The 16,495-nt window shown below is 33.8% G+C and overlaps 1 protein-coding gene across 1 annotated transcript in view; it reads right to left on the reverse strand.

Moving 5' to 3' along the window:
* LOC149808382 (uncharacterized) overlaps window positions 1-16,495 on the reverse strand; it is a 425,114-nt gene that overhangs the window by 5,556 nt on the left and 403,063 nt on the right. The window contains exon 7 of the mRNA XM_089968015.1: window positions 4,433-4,519. Coding sequence (XP_089824141.1) covers window positions 4,433-4,519 — 87 coding nt within the window. The remainder of the gene's footprint in view (window positions 1-4,432; window positions 4,520-16,495) is intronic.

Below are 16,495 nucleotides of genomic sequence, written 5' to 3' on the forward strand. Positions count from 1 at the left end.
TTTAGTAAGTGTTGAGAGACCATCTGTCCTGAGCGACCACTTTCTGCTTAATAATAGTTTTGTGAGACCATCTGTCCTGAGCGACCACTTCTTGCTTAATAATAGTGTTGGTATAACCTAAACATTGAATGACACTGAAGACAAATTCATAACAAAATTTATACAAATGTTTTGTCGATTTGAGTTCTGCAAGGAGACAAGCAGTATGGTCTGGATTAATCAGCATTTGTCTTTTCCACTTTTTGTACAGGAGGGTAAATAATCAAACATATTAGACTGATGAAAAATCCATGTCATCTTCACCACAAAAACAGACAATTGATTCTCCATGATCTTCTAACTCACAAACTCCCCCAACCCCCAATTCTCCACCAGTCCCATGTTACCCTTCCCTGTCTTTTAATATGATAATTACAGTAAAAGGTAGGTTATAAGACCATTTTTATCACAAGTTCATTAGTTGTTTAAAAATAAAAGACTGTTTATATCAACCATCTCCAGCCTTTATTCCATGCTGGAGGCCTTTTTTCCCATGTTGGAGGCCTTAATTCCATGTTGGATTTCTTTATTCCACGTTTGGAGGCCTCTATTCCATGTTGGAGGTCTTTATTCTATGTTGGAAGCCTTTATATTAAGAGGTCAAAGTGTCAACAAGTGATGTATTCATGCGAGATCCCAAGTGGCCAAGTGGTCCAAAGTGCTTGGATCACTGACATCTCACCTCTTTCTGCATGGGTTTGAGTCTTAGGCTCGGCTACCATGGGTAGTGAGAAAGCTTGCCAGTAGTTTCTCATGGGTCAGTGGTTATTCCTAGGATTTTCCAGGGTTCTTCCTCCACTAGTTATACTGACCTCCATGTATAGCCTATCTTGTGCTGAAAAATGGCAGTAAACCCTACAACCATGTATTCATGCACATGTGTTTACAATGGGCAGAATCATAGTTATCACCTCTTCCTTGGAGTGTGAAAAGAAAGAAATTCATTAACAGATAAGGACACACTTCAACAGGGACAATAAAAAGATATTCCATGTATTACACACATGCAATGAAAGGGTTATTACTGTAATTATCATATTAAAGGACAGACCTAGTGACCTACATTACTTATACCATAAATGCCAACAGTGGTTGCTCTTCCACAATATTTCAAAATGGTAGAAACCATTTACAACTGTCATAGGATGATATACATACTAATAATAAATACATTATTATAAGTATGCCCCATGCAAGTAGACTGAAATGCCTTATGAACTATGCTTTTTATTCAAGTCTCATTAATGAGATGGGGTCATTGGGTTTCATTTGGAATGAAATATAGGTTAATATAATGTAAGCTAGTGAATAGTTGCAAATTAGATGTACACCTGTACAGATGTACTTAACTTGGGATAAAAATGACCTTATAATGTATCTAATTAATTGTACACCTGTACAGATGTACTGGACCATTGATAAAAATGACCTAATATTAGGTACCCAATTTAATGTACACCTGTACAGATGTATTGCATTTGTAATATAAGTGATCTTATAATGTACTGCAAAGAATGCTTCCTCACCCATGTGCTGGAGCAGCTGCACAAATTTATAACTGATACTTTTCTTGTCTCAGATTGGTTGTCTCTACTGAATGTCTTCATTTGCCTCTTTCAGATTGCTGGTCTCAATTAGATGTCTTCAATGCTTGTCTCAGATTGGTTATCCCATTAGGATGTCTTCAGTAATTGCTATCTCCAACTGATTGTCTCAATCAAATGTCTTCAGATGCTTGTCTTGTTTTTCTCTTGAGAAGCACAAACAAGTTTCAGCTTTGTGTGTTGTATAACAACAACCCTCAGCAGTACTCATAGGGCAACAGAGACATATTTTACAATAGGGTACTTTTATCTTAACTATATGAGCACTTGTTTGAAACAAAGGGTATTTTTAGCAACTGAAGGAATTACAATGAACTAAATAATGTCATTCCCTTTGATAGTAAAAGCACATGTATATATGTATCAAGCAATAAACAAATAAACATATATGACTTTATGGAAAACAATACAATTTTAAGGCCATATTTTAGCAATACACTGAAAGGAGAGGAGAAGGCCTAGAAGGCAGGGAGTTAAGGGTTAGGGGTTAGGGGATTGCCCCTCTATTGCTATCTAGCTGAGGACTGCTCAGATTGAATCTAGACAATGTCAATTTCATGAAAAACGCTTGACATCAATTGCATGCTCACAGTTATGAGTACAAATGTTTTAAACTTAAAACAAAGTTAGACTTTTATAAACTAGTCATAAAATTATAAACAAGTGAGCAATATATCCAACATAGCTTTGCAGATGGTAAATAATGTGACCCCTGGGAATTTCTAATTTTGATTAATTTCTACAACATAGATCTTATTAAGCTATAACTTCCTGCATGCTTGATTTGATTACTGTTCTTACAGTGCAAGAATTTTCAAGTCCTTACATGGTTTAAAACTTAAATTTTAATGTGACTTAAAAAGTTATATTTTTCCTGTTTACATTACTAAAGCATTAGAACACCATGAGAATACAATTCTGGTTTCCAAAACAAAGCAATGTCCTGACCTTAGATTCTAAACAAAGCAATGTCCCGATTTAGATTCAAAACAAAGCAATGTCCTGATTCTAAACAAAGCAATGTCCCGATTTTAGATTCAAAACAAAGCAATGTCTTGACCTTAGATTCTAAACAATGCAATGTCCCAACTTTAGATTCTAAACAAAGCTATGTCCCAATTTTAAATTTTAAACAAAGCAATGTCCCGACCTTAGATTCTAAACAAAGCAATGTCCCGATTTAGCTTCAAAATAAAGCAATGTCCTGACCTTAGTTTCTAAAAAAAAGCAATGTCCTGATTTAAGATTCAAAACAAAGCAATGTCCTGATTTTAGATTCAAAACAGAGCAATGTTCCGACCTTAGATTCTAAACAAAGCAATGTCCCCATTTTTGATTCAAAACAAAGCAATATCCTGACCTTAGATTCTAAACAAAGCAATGTCCCGATTTAAGATTCAAAACAAAGCAATGTCCTGATTTTAAATTCAAAACAAAGCAATGTCCCAACTTTAGATTCAAAACAAAGCAATGTCCTGACCTTAGATTCTAAACAAATCAATGTCCCGATTTTAGATTCAAAACAAAGCAATGTCCCGACTTTAGATTCAAAACAAAGCAATGTCCCGACCTTAGATTCTAAACAAAGCAATGTCCCGATTTAAGATTCAAAACAAAGCAATGTCCTGATTTTAGATTCAAAGCAAAGCAATGTCCCAACTTTAGATTCAAAACAAAGCAATGTCCCAACTTTAGATTCTAAACAAAGCAATGTCCCGACTTTAGTTTCAAAACAAAGCAATGTCTCAACTTAATTCAGTGTTTCCCTTTACCCTCATTTGCGCTTCAGAGACCCCCAAATTTTGTATTTGACCCCCAGTTTTGATACCAAAGTTTGTTTTTTACACAGTCTGACCCCCACTTCTCACACCAAGGAGATTTTTGACTCTCAGTTTTGCACCCCTAGGGGATACACTGTGATTTTAGATTCAAAACAAAGCAATATCCCAGCTTTTTATTATGATTTTAATGCTTACATACTTTTATTTGAAAGGTGAACATCAACATAAAATGGAAAGGAGAAAGAATACACACAAACTATACAAATGTGATCTTAAAAAGATGCATCATCACTTTAAAACTAAGACATTCAGCAACATATGAAATTCTAAAATAATGAACAAACAGAAAAACTATAATGTGGATTTACAAGTGATCTGCCTCTAGTTATTTGCACTGAATGAACTATCCTCTAACCCAAACACTGCTTTAATTGTGTTCCATCAATCTCCTAACATGTGGCAAAGGTGAGAATGTAATTATCTTTTTTTCTTTGGACTTTATCCCACTAGGATAAGAAGATTGTAGTTATCTTTTGCTAAAGTGTCTAATAACATAAAAATGTCATTGTGACCTGCCAAACTGATAAAAATTTACAAAAGATTAATTGCTCTGGGTGAAAAAAACATCATGCTTCTCTCACAACGATTTACCATAAATTAGAGTTGATTAAGCTTAAGTGGAGGTCTCTAGCAAATGATGCAGTCACTGTAATTTAATTTTAAAATCACTGAAACATGCATGATCATCTAATAAAAGGTAATACTATCTACATGACCAACAGTAATCATTAGACCTTTAAATGAATGATTTGTTAAACAAGAGCTCTTCATTCCATCATAGCAAAAGTTTTACCTATACTCTGGCTTATCTTCTCCTATATCTTTTGCACTTACCTTCCCCCAACCAGCATAGAGCAGGGCAGAGTACTTACCTTCCCCCAACCAGCATGGAGCAGGACAGAGTACTTACCTTCCCCCAACCAGCGTGGAGCAGGGCAGAGTACTTACCTTCCCAGAACCTGCATGGGGCATGGCAGAGTACTTGCCTTCCCACAACCTGCATGGGACAGGGCAGAGTACTTGCCTTCCCACAACCTGCATGGGGCAGGGCAGAGTGCTTATTGTTTCCATGTTCTTCATCCTACCATTTCACCAATTGCTGCTGTATACCAGTCTTACAATCTGCAGTCAGCGTTTGTATTTAATTGTATTTACACTCATATGTGAATATATGATATCATCTTTGTTTTGATTAGAATTGAGAGCAGTCAGTTTTGTATTTAATTATATACTCGTGGGCAAATATCTGAGAGCAATCATTTTTGTATATAACTATATACACTCTTATGTGAATATATGATATGGATTGATAATCTTCTTAAAGATCTAACTTAAAGAGAAGAAATAATCACACATAACAAAATCTCTCTGTAAACAACCTGAAGTAAGGGAGACAATTCAATCTAGCCCATTTACTGCCTTCCTACACTGTATGTCTTTCATATTAGACCAAACAAAAGTCATTTTAGGGCTTGTTACTTTACATTTTAGCAACTGGTGTACCCTACTGCTGAAAACGTCAAGAAACCACAGGTGTTATCCACTCAAAGATATGATCAGTCTTTGTAATTGACAATCATGTTCATTACATCAGTGTACATTTCAGATCAGTCATTGAAGTCAAGACCCAACTCTTTTTGTTTGTTTTCTTTATCAAGAAATCACTTCATCAATTAGCATGCATTGCAATAAAACTATAATCATTTCTTTCATCAATGTTGACCATTTCTGCTCAAGAAATTATCTAATTTAAAATTCTGAATTTTATGGTCACCCCACCTGGTCACTACTCAAATTAATCAACTTAATACTGCTTCAGATTGTCCCCTGCAGCCATCAAACAAGTATCTGGGTAAATGACAGACTTGTAAACTGGCTATCTAATTTTGCAGTTATTGACTTAGGTCAAATAAAGTTGAAACAATCAGGCTTTATGTCTCACAGTGATTCCTTTGTACACAAAATTTCTACATCCCAAAATGGTAATAACTACAAACTCAAATCTGCAACATGCTCTTTATATTTTCTGCCTGGAATGACTTGTATGGAAAAGACTAAATATGCTTGGAATGACTTGTATGGAAAAGACTAAATATGCTTGGAATGACTTGTATGGAAAAGACTAGATATGCTTGGAATGAATTGTATGGAAAATACTAAATATGCTTGGAATGACTTGTATGGAAAAGACCAGATATGCTTGGAATGACTTGTATGGAAAAGTCCAGATACGCTTGGAATGAATTGCACGGAAAAGATTAAATATGATCAGTGTTGTTGTGGGGTTTAACGCCATTTTTTAGCACGATAGGCTATACATGGCGGCCAGTATTAATGGTGGAGGAAGAACCCGGAAAACCCCGGAAAGAACCACCGACCCACGAGAAGCTACTGGCAAGCTTTCTCACATGCCCACATTGGCTGAATCTTAGACTCGAACCGCCGCAGACAGAGGTGAGATGGCAGTGATCCGTAACGAAGAGCGCTTTAGACCACTCGGCCACTTGGGGCCCCCAATATGATCAGTGCAAAAAAGACATGATCTCAGGTGCTCATCTTTACCAATCACTGACATCTCACCTCTGTCCACTTGGGTTAGTGTCTAGGGTTCAGCTATGTGAGAAAGCATGCCAGTAGCTTCCTGTGGGCCTAGGGTTCTTCCAAAAGTTTTCCTGGTATCTTCCTCAACCAGTTATGCTGGCCAAAATGTATCGCCTATACTATCCTGAAATATTGCATTAAATGCAGAATAACAACAACAACAACAACAACAACAAAAACCCACTGGCAAATGAAAATGTAAAATGTATACATAATATTAAAATTATACAACTACAATAAGTATTTTATTGTCAAAATCCCAATTCTGATTAATTTGGATACAGAGTATTTTGTCTGTTCCATTCAGTAGTATTATTGTTGGCTGTGTTATGCCAAGGATATTAGAGCTCAGGACTCAGGGAGACCACCAAGAGAGATCTCAAACCTGGGACACTTGGATTATGAACCTGATATTTACCAAACGACGTACCATGTCCCCCAATACTAAAATAGTATTATTTTTTTTAAATTCATATTCCATGGTATTTGATTCTTCACTTAACAACTCTTCTAGTAATAAAAGTAATGGAAAACATTATGCAAACCGTAACATTAATAATCTAGACAATGGTAAACAAGCTTCAAAGTGAATCAAATTTAAATTTTATATAAAACAATAAAATGAAGGGAAAAACCAAAACAAATGGGAAATAAATCAACTCTAAAGCTTAAGCAGGTCCTTTCAACTACTGACTCTTCTGTATATGTCAGCCAGTGTGTTTTAATTAACACAAAGGACAAAACCTTACAGATTAAATGGAACTGGACATTGAGCCAATAAATGAGCAAACGTTTTTGTGCATGATGTGGTCAATCAGGGAAAAATGTGATGGCCTGCCATCACACTGCTACACCACTTGCCAGTATTGCTAATTACTGTGTATCATGTCTGCACATTGCGAGATAAATGACAGGTCAAAGTGAACTGGACATTCTAATTTCTCTGAAAGAGTTCAGAAATTCCCAAGAAGATTTGCATACTGGTGATATCACCCTGACATCAACATGCCTTATTCAGTCAGGCGGTGCCCTTAAACAGTAACTCCAATTTATCAGCAGCAACAAGAAATGATCTTAAGGGGATCTCTGGAATACTGGAAGACTGGTCGAGTGGTGATTCATACCTGGTCACTGACCAATAGGACAATATATAGACAAAGTATGAAATTCAATTATAGTACACTGACCTTATTTCAAATCATTGTCTGATAAATCAGCATTACTTTATTTCATTTCACTGTCCAATAAACCAATATGAATATATATCAATTCACTGTCCAAAAATCAACATGACTATGTTTCAATTCATTGTCCAAAAATCAACATGACAATATTTCCATTCACTGTCACATGAATGAATATAAAATCAGTGTCCAATATATTACCATGACCATATTTCAACTCATTGTCCAATAAATCAGCATGAAAACATTTCAATTCATTGAACAATAAATCAACATGACATTTCAACTCATTGCCCAATAAATCAACATGACCACATTTCAACTCAATGAACAATAAATTATCATGACCACATTTCAACTCATTGTCCAATAAATCAACATGACCACATTTCAACTCATTGTCCAATAAATCAACATGACCACATTTCAATTCATTGTCCAATAAATCAACATGACCACATTTCAACTCATTGTCCAATAAATCAACATGACCACATTTCAACTCATTGTCCAATAAATCAGCATGACCACATTTCAACTCATTGTTCAATAAATCAACATGACCATATTTCAACTCATTGTCCAATAAATCAACATGACCACATTTCAATTCAATGAACAATAAATCAACATGACTACATTTCAACTCAAAAAACAACAAATCAACATGACATTTCAACTCATTGTCCAATAAATCAACATGACCACATTTCAACTCAATGAACAATAAATCAACATGATCACATTTCAACTCAATGAACAATAAATCAACATGACTACATTTCAACTCAATAAACAATAAATCAACATGACTATAATCAGAATTTAATTTTACTCTGTTATATATCATGAATTAGATGACACTTCAATTATATGTGTTTACTATGTGTAATTTAATTAAATCTTAGCTCAGTTACTGTTTTTCCGTGTTGTCTGTTAAAACCATTTCCTAAATTTAGTGTGAACTACTTGTTATGATTACACCTTAAAACATTAATGTAGCATAGTGCACTTGCAAATACATTAAAATGTTTCTCCTTTAATGTGCCTTTCTCTAATAATGTTTTGGGCATCTAGTTATGTTATAAGAACATATACAGTAATTCTATTTAAAAAATCACATTCTTTCAACATCAAATACATTACATAAAGCAAATTCATTTACATTTTTAAAAACTCACAAGTATAAAGCATGAAAAATGCCTGATTAATTATACGGGTTCATTTTAGACTTCCACCACATAGGCCATATGGAGCCCCTAGACCATCAAGACCTTCAAAGGAGCCATTTTGGAGCTCTTGGCCCATCCAGACTTTGAAATAGGCCATATGGAACCCTTGTTCATCAAGATTTCAAATTATGTTAACAAGATTTGACACTGGCCATTACTTTTCTTTACAGCATAGCTAGTGGTTACAATAAGATTCAATAATAAATTAATCCATAATTCACTGAAACATAAATTGTTTCTCTGATATCGGAACACTTTTGTATTCTTAGTGCACAGAGTAAGAGTGAATGAAAACTGTATTGTAATCCAAATTGAGAAACTCGTTCCTGATGACAACACAATGAAGTACAATTTATGTTGCTTTTTTTAGCAATAAATCTCTCAACTACAGGTTTCAGATGATAAAATAACGACAAATTTTTCAAACATGTCACTTGTAGAAGCATTACAAAGCCATCACAATGAATTTGTCACACTTGTCACTAGTACGAGTATTACAAAGTCCCTGCATGTGAGAAATGATTGTGCATCCATGCAGGTTCTCATTTTGGAATATCTCCTAGGCTTGGACCAACATTCAGCCTGATGCCTCGCTAAATGCTCCATTAAGTTTTTCCACCAGTATTATCATCTACAGGCATACTGCAAGTTAAGTTTGCTCCTTTCACCCCATAAACAAATTCCATTAAGCATTTGCCTTCTCTTTATTTGGGATTACTGATTTTACAAACACTTGGCACGTAAAAAAAAGTGATGCAATAACTTGCAAGCAACTGTCACAACTAGACAGTTCATGTCACATTGCTACACTTTCATTGCATGGTATTTATCCCACTGATGTTGTTGATTTGATTACTCATAAATGTCGTGTTCAGAAAAAAATAGTTAAGTGGAAGAACATTCAAAGTGCATTGGTTTTTGTAAGGGGCCTGCTGCTGTTTTTGTTGTGCCAATGGTGAAGAGGCTGTTGTTATTGTGCCAAATGGTGCAGAGGCTGTTTTTATTGTGCCAATGGTGGAGAGGCTGTTTTTGTTGTGCCAGTGGTGGAGAGGCTGTTTTTACTGTGCCAATGCTGCAGATGCTGTTTTTACTGTACCAATGGTGGAGAGGCTGTTTTTATTGTGCCAATGGTGGAGAGGCTGTTTTTATTGTGCCAATGGTGCAGAGGCTGTTTTTATTGTGCCAATGGTGCAGAGGCTGTTTTTATTGTGCCAATGGTGCAAAACGTGCCTTTGGTTAAACCCAGAATCATGCTCTCCATGGATTTGAATAAGTTATGGTTCTACCTTTACTGTTGTGATCTAATAACATTCTAACAAAAGGTATTATAAAGCAAATGCCATAACAAAAGGTATTATAAAGTAAATGCCTTGACAAGGGGCATTATAATGTAAATGCCACAACAAAAGGTATTATAATGTAAATGCCATAACAAGGGGTACTATAATGTAAATGCCATAACAAGGGGTACTATAATGTAAATGCCTTAACAAGGGGTATTATAATGTAAATGCCATAACAAAAGGTATTATAATGTAAATGCCTTAACAAGGGGTATTATAATGTAAATGCCATAACAAAAGGTATTATAATGTAAATGCCATAACAAAAGGTATTATAATGTAAATGCCATAACAAAAGGTATTACAATGTAAATGCCATAACAAAAGGTATTATAATGTAAATGCCATAACAAAAGGTATTATAAAGTAAATGCCATAACAAGGGGTACTATAATGTAAATGCCATAACAAAAGGTATTATAATGTAAATGCCATAACAAAAGGTATTATAAAGTAAATGCCATAACATGGGGTACTATAATGTAAATGCCATAACAAAAGGTATTATAATGTAAATGCCATAACAAAAGGTATTATAATGTAAATGCCATAACAAGGGGTATTATAATGTAAATGCCATAACAAAAGGTATTATAATGTAAATGCCATAACAAAAGGTATTATAATGTAAATGCCATAACAAAAGGTATTATAATGTAAATGCCATAACAAGGGGTATTATAATGTAAATGCCATAACAAAAGGTATTATAATGTAAATGCCATAACAAAAGGTATTATAATGTAAATGCCATAACAAAAGGTATTATAATGTAAATGCCATAACAAGGGGTATTATAATGTAAATGCCATAACAAGGGGTACTATAATGTAAATGCTATAACAAAAGGTATTATAATGTAAATGCCATAACAAAAAGTATTATAATGTAAATGCCATAACAAAAAGTATTATAATGTAAATGCCATAACAAACAGTATTATAATGTAAATGCTATGACAAGGGGTACTATAATGTAAATGCCAAAACAAGGGGTATTATAATGTAAATGCCATAACAACATATCTTGTACAATTAAGTTGTCTGAAATTACCCCATTTAGCTCACAATATATGCATACTTTATAAATCCAATTCCAGTCTTGCAAATTCCAATCAAAATCTTTCATCTGGCAAATAAGTTGTTCCTGGATCTGCATGGGAAAGGACAAACAGTCAATGTCCTAAATAGGGTGTCTGATCTCAGACTCTCCTTAACCTTTGATCCCAATTACCTTTTCATCACACTAAACCAGTCAGCTAGTATGATTCACCAGTTAATTCTCAGGAATGACCAATATAATATTTAGAAATGACCTGGGACACAGTCTAAATGATCCCTCTTCTCTAAAAACCTGCAATAAACCATTCTCATGCACATTTTTCTATTACCATATGTATCTGCATATATTTCCCTGGCCTTTTATTGAACATAACATCCACATAAATAAACAATTGGTCAGTGCATTGTCTATGCTAATAATTGTTACTATTTATTGCAAAAAGCATCAATTTAGATCTTCTTGTGAACTATGTAACTACATCTGAAGATATCTATCTATACCTATTTATATTAGTTGAGACAGTGTACCAGCTTCCTGATCAGGGCTTCCATTCTACTGGCTATCAAGAACAGAGCAATTTATCATGCTCAACTATAACCTATACAACTAGTGAACCAGTCTGCATTTTAGCTTCATCTCTCCTTGCTGGGAGACAATTAATTGTTTAAATGAAGTTATCTGAAAAAGTGTCTCTAAGCTCATCAATCGAGGAAGAGAAGTTGATTACAAATGGGGATTAAGAATGGGCTGCAATCATATTACAATGGCTATGGAATTATGTCTGTGAATATGGGTGTTGATGTTTTAATCATCGGACTCATCAAGTGTCCAAGTCCTTGTAATGAGGGTCACAAACAATTATCATATCCTCAGTAATGACCAAGATGGTCACTCCACTTTGTCTGGAGCAGAAACTTCTTCTTGGGATACACACACAAAAAAAACACAAAGGAAATTCCATTTTTTTTATTACCCATATGGTTTAAAATTTGAAGACAATATAAATCATCCATCACCCCCATATATATATATATATATATATATATATATATATATATATATATATATATATATATATATATATATATATATATATATATATATATAGTCAATATTTATCTGAATGGCATCTCTTAGACTTTATCTTTGATTATCTGATTGGCATTTTGGAAGCTGTATCTTTGCTTCTTGATCATTACTCACTTTGATATATAAAGACCCACTGGAGCAATCAATCCAAACTATATCTAAAGTCTGCACATCCATTAATATTTTATTTCAAATATCAGGACTTGATATTCAATACCAATCAAAGGAGAAATGAAAATGTCAAAATTAGCATGTTTAGACAACTCCCCATTGCCCAATTTGCCACAATATAGGAAAACAGCTGACATGTTTGCCCCATTTGATCACACTGAACAATAACAACAAACCGAATACATCTCTACGCACTTTGTAATTATCTCTAATTGTCTAATATTTTCCATTTTTTGCTATGTCTGAATGGAACATAACACTTTTCAATTTTCTACAACTGTGATGATGACAAGGGAATAACAGAATGCAAACATTACACCTGTAATTCGCCGGACACTTTAAATTCATCCAGCTATTACTAACAGGGAGTACAATGAGGTTTCATTAGACATTTTCTGAAATACGCATGGTGGAAAATGTCTTCTCTATTGTTTTGAAATGAAAATATTCTTGGGAAAAAGTCCATTTTCTATTAAAACATGAATACAATGATGTTTTCTGGTGTAAATGATCAAATGTTACCACTAATAGGTTTAATTGTGTATTGAGTAAATTTTCAATACAATATATTCTGCCATGCTTAATTCAGATGACAAATACACAAATTGATTTCATACACTTATGTTTCACTAAATGGAGAAAATAATGAACATTTTAAGTGTGTTAGTGCACCTGTCAAATCCGTTATAACACTAGTGAAATCCGCTATACCCGTAAGCACATAATTATCCCAGCAATTATTTTAATAGGCAACAAAACGGAAGTATTTTGGACCATTACCTGTGCAAGTAAATTGATTTTCATCTTGCAATTTTATTTAAAAAATCCAGCCCATTCATTTTCTAATCTTATAATATGAATGACTTGCAGTGATAGTAAGAATTCAATATTTCCCCCAAAATAATCACTTGTTTAATCCTAGCTATTACCTGCTTGACTATGCGTAGAAATAAATTCCCAGTTTTATCACATCCAAAAATATGAATTATTAGAATGAGTCTCAGTGAACAATGCATGTAAAAAGTAACTCTCCTAGAATTGAAAACGTCTCAAGTCCAAAAAAGAAGAAAAACTATCAATTACCCTTTAGAATCACAAGACCAACTTAGGAAACTTCCCTTGAACTCTTATCTTTGATTTATGATGTTGCATTAATAATAATAATAATATATTTATTTATTTTATGAGGATAATATGTTTAGTTGAGGATTAAAGTTAATCTCACATCTGATCAAATGCATACAAGTGGCATACATGTATGTACAAACATCAATTAAAACCAAAGGGATCCTAATAAAAATGCTGACAAGAACGACATGTAAAATATTAGGAATGATATTCATTTACGTCAATAAAATCAGAGGAAAATATGTGTACTCCATAAAATGGAAATACAGGTCTGTATATGATTAGCAGTGACCCAAAAGGTAGCCATTACACAAGGACTTGAATTACAGTAAGAAGCTGAATTTCTAATCCATGTAAATATCCTAAATATATCCATGTCGATATCCTAAATATATCCATGTCGATATCCTCAATATATCCATGTCAATATCCTAAATATATCCATGTAGATATCCTAAATATATCCAAGTAGATATCTTAAATTTATCCGAGTAGATATCCTAAATATATCCATGTAGATATCCTAAATATATCCATGTAGATATCCTAAATATATCCATGTCGATATCCTAAATATAAATATATCCAAGCAGATATCCTAAATATATCCATGTAGATATCCTAAATATATCCATGTAGATATCCCAAATATATCCATGAAGATATATTAATATATGTAAAGCAAAGAAGAGCTTTGTCATTCTAAATGGAAACCTTTGATACCAATGCAGCTGCTTCAGACAAACATGCTTGCGAACAGAACACTTGACCAAAAGCACATTTATGAACAGAATAAAGTTTTACTAAGAATTTGGTCACTAATTTTTTGTTCAAATGGCATTTGCATGTGAAACTTTCTCACCTAATATACAGTATTTTTCATATAGTTTTTTTTTTTGGGGGGGGGACACATATCCAGTATTATGTTTTCAGTAGTCTTATCAATGTCTCTCTATCTCTCTCTCTAATTTGATACATTGAGGTTTAGCTTATAAAGAAACTGGTAATTAATTACATTCTATCATATGTGTTGTGATGACAGTGAAGACATAGTCCTACTGCTACAACAAGAAAAGATGCACCTTCCCATGATGCAATTAGAAAACAATCTACAAGAACTTCACACTCCATAATGGTAAAACAATAGCAATTCATAATTTGGTTTCCTTGTCATGTTACATGGATTTAAGCCATGGAAGTTGTCAGTGTTGTACATGGCCAAGGGAGGAGTATTTGGACATAGACATTTAAACTTAGATATCTCGCTAACCATGAAGCGGACAGTCAAAATGGACATTTAAACTTAGATATCTCGCTAACCATAAAGCGGACAGTCAAAATAGACATTTAAACTTAAATATCTTGCTAACCATAAAGCGGACAGTCAGAAGTCAAAATAGACATTTAAACTTAAATATCTTGCTAACCATAAAGCGGACAGTCAAAATAGACATTTAAACTTAAATATCTTGCTAACCATAAAGCGGACAGTCAAAATAGACATTTAAACTTAAATATCTTGCTAACCATAAAGCGGACAGTCAAAATAGACATTTAAACTTAAATATCTTGCTAACCATAAAGCAGACAGTCAAAATAGACATTTAAACTCAAATATCTTGCTAACCATAAAGCGGACAGTCAAAACAGACATTTAAACTTAAATATCTTGCTAACCATGAAGCGGACAGTCAAAATAGATATTTAAACTTAAATATTTTGCTAACCATGAAGCGGACAGTCAAAATAGACATTTAAACTTAAATATTTTGCTAACCATGAAGCGGACAGTCAAAATAGACATTTAAACTTAAATATCTTGCTAACCATGAAGCGGACAGTCAAAATGGACATTTAAACTTAAATATCTCGCTAACCATGAAGCGGACAGTCAAAATGGACAGATACTGCATAAGTCATCATACTATATACCTTAGAGGCAAGTGATATGGAGGCATCCGTTTTACCTTTAAAACTTAGTTTAAATATTTTTGGCAGTCATGACACTGAAATATGCTACAAAATCTAAATTAAATCATCATTTCCTTTTATCACAATAATTTACATATAAAACTACATAATCATTACATACAAATATTCTGTCTCCTTGTTCCTTACAGAAGAATCAACTTTGTGTAGTGAATTCTCTGAGAAACTGTAGGCAATATCAACAGCTAGTCATGAAAACTCACATTCACAACATATTTGCCTACTTTCCACCTAACTAGAGGGAAATAGGGAAAAATTCTTTAGTCCACACAATGACACACATTAATTTGTTTCAAAGATTTTACATAAATTTATTATGAAGACATTTTATTAAATATGTTCATTTTTCTTGGACCATGGTTTCCAGAATTTAGGCCTGGGTGCAATCAAGTTTATGTTTTAAACTATCAGTGTGTGTGTGTGTCTAGTGTAGTGTACATGTGTGCATGTGTGTGAGAGTGTATGTGTGTGGTTTAATAGGACATCTGCAGAATCCTGGCTCTACAGTACCAGGAAACAGTTTCTTTGTACAACTATTTTAACAGTACCACTCTTCACAGACATATTTTTGCATGCATAATTTTTCAGTTACACTCCCTTCATATACTGCTGAATTTTTAAGTGACTGCACCCTACATAATGCTGCTAATGATTGTGTAAAACATGCCCTGTATACCATAAGTGTTATTTATAGCCTGCTTTGCATATTCAGGAAAAGCATGTGGTGACATAAAAGTAGGTAATTGGTTTCAGGATAAGGTGTGATGCAGTTTACCAATTTTCCATACCATTTACAGCTACTGGGACAGTCTGTGAATGTAACATGATTTAGAATCCAATTTTAAAGACCTAACCACAAATATTTACTTTCATATATAAAATTGCTTTGAGAGGAAGAAAGTGTTCACCTTCAGTTTTATAGCTGTAATGTGAACCCCTTTTATGTACTGGCTGAATGAAATGTACACCTTTCACTTCTTTGATCAAGACCTTGTCAAGTAGGACATATACTTTCTCAAGTTTGCCAACAAACTTAACCAAGCCCGACAAACCAAACCATTTTATGCTGAATTGTTGTATACCATGAATGAATAGTGAACTTATATGCTCCATGAATGAAATACCCATCCTCCACTAAATGGCTCATAAATGAATGGACATGATGATTTATTGCTCATGTGAAAAGGAACAAATCTTCGAGCCACATTTAAA

The sequence above is a fragment of the Sinohyriopsis cumingii genome, chromosome 1 (assembly GCF_028554795.1).
Source record: "Sinohyriopsis cumingii isolate HCF-2022 chromosome 1, ASM2855479v2, whole genome shotgun sequence".
In the NCBI taxonomy this organism is placed as follows: Eukaryota; Metazoa; Mollusca; class Bivalvia; order Unionida; family Unionidae; genus Sinohyriopsis; species Sinohyriopsis cumingii.